Here is a 739-nt window from a genome sequence, read left to right on the forward strand (position 1 = left end):
TATCCCTGAAAACTCAAAGGAAAAGAGGGAAGAGAAGGTGGATCCCAAAAAAACCCACATTCCAGCACTTCCCTACTCAGCCAAGATCTGTGGGAACATCCCAGCAGGAAACAAAAAAAAGGCGGGAAAAGCCCAACTCGAGGGATTTCCCGCCAAATTCCAGCGGTTTGGAAGTTCGGGATGGGCCGGAGCGACGCCGGTGCTTCCCCCTCGCTCTTCCCTGCCTTCCCAAGAAGGTGTGGGGAGCCGGAATTCCAGGAAAAAGCGGGAAGCAGGGGGGGGGTTACTCACCCCTTCCAGGGATTTCTGGATATTCTCCCTGGCTCTGGCGATGTCCCGCAGGATCGTGCTGGCTCCGTTCTCCTGCAGACAGCGGGGAAAGAACCCATAGTTTCCTTGGAAAACTCATCCAAAAAAACCTTGGAAAAGCGAGGAAAAGGATGGGAGAATCAAGGGGGGGGGGAAGCGGGAATCGTCCCGGTCGCGATCCCAGCGGGATTTGCCGCCCGGAGCGAGGGAACCCCCGCAAGGATCAGCCTGGAAAAGGGGTTTGGAATTGCCCTGGGAGGTTGGGAAAGGTGCCAGAGGGTTGGAGTGAGTCCAGGATTCCTTAAAAATCCAGCCCCAGGCAGCTCTTTTCCATAAAATTCCCTGTATCCAGACAGGAAGTGACAGCCCTGATTCCAACCTTGTATCCAGACCCAAAATTCCAGCACACAAGGAATTTTTTTCCCTCTGC

The 739-nt window shown here is 54.5% G+C and overlaps 1 protein-coding gene across 1 annotated transcript in view; it reads right to left on the minus strand.

Annotated features, from left to right (window-relative positions):
* Nucleotides 1–739, minus strand: part of LOC113940335 (elongation factor 1-delta-like) — a 9,150-nt gene that overhangs the window by 7,437 nt on the left and 974 nt on the right. The window contains exon 2 of the mRNA XM_027631468.1: nt 292–363. Coding sequence (XP_027487269.1) covers nt 292–363 — 72 coding nt within the window. The remainder of the gene's footprint in view (nt 1–291; nt 364–739) is intronic.

The sequence above is a fragment of the Corapipo altera genome, unplaced genomic scaffold (assembly GCF_003945725.1).
Source record: "Corapipo altera isolate COAL_440 unplaced genomic scaffold, ASM394572v1 60553, whole genome shotgun sequence".
NCBI lineage: Eukaryota > Metazoa > Chordata > Aves > Passeriformes > Pipridae > Corapipo > Corapipo altera.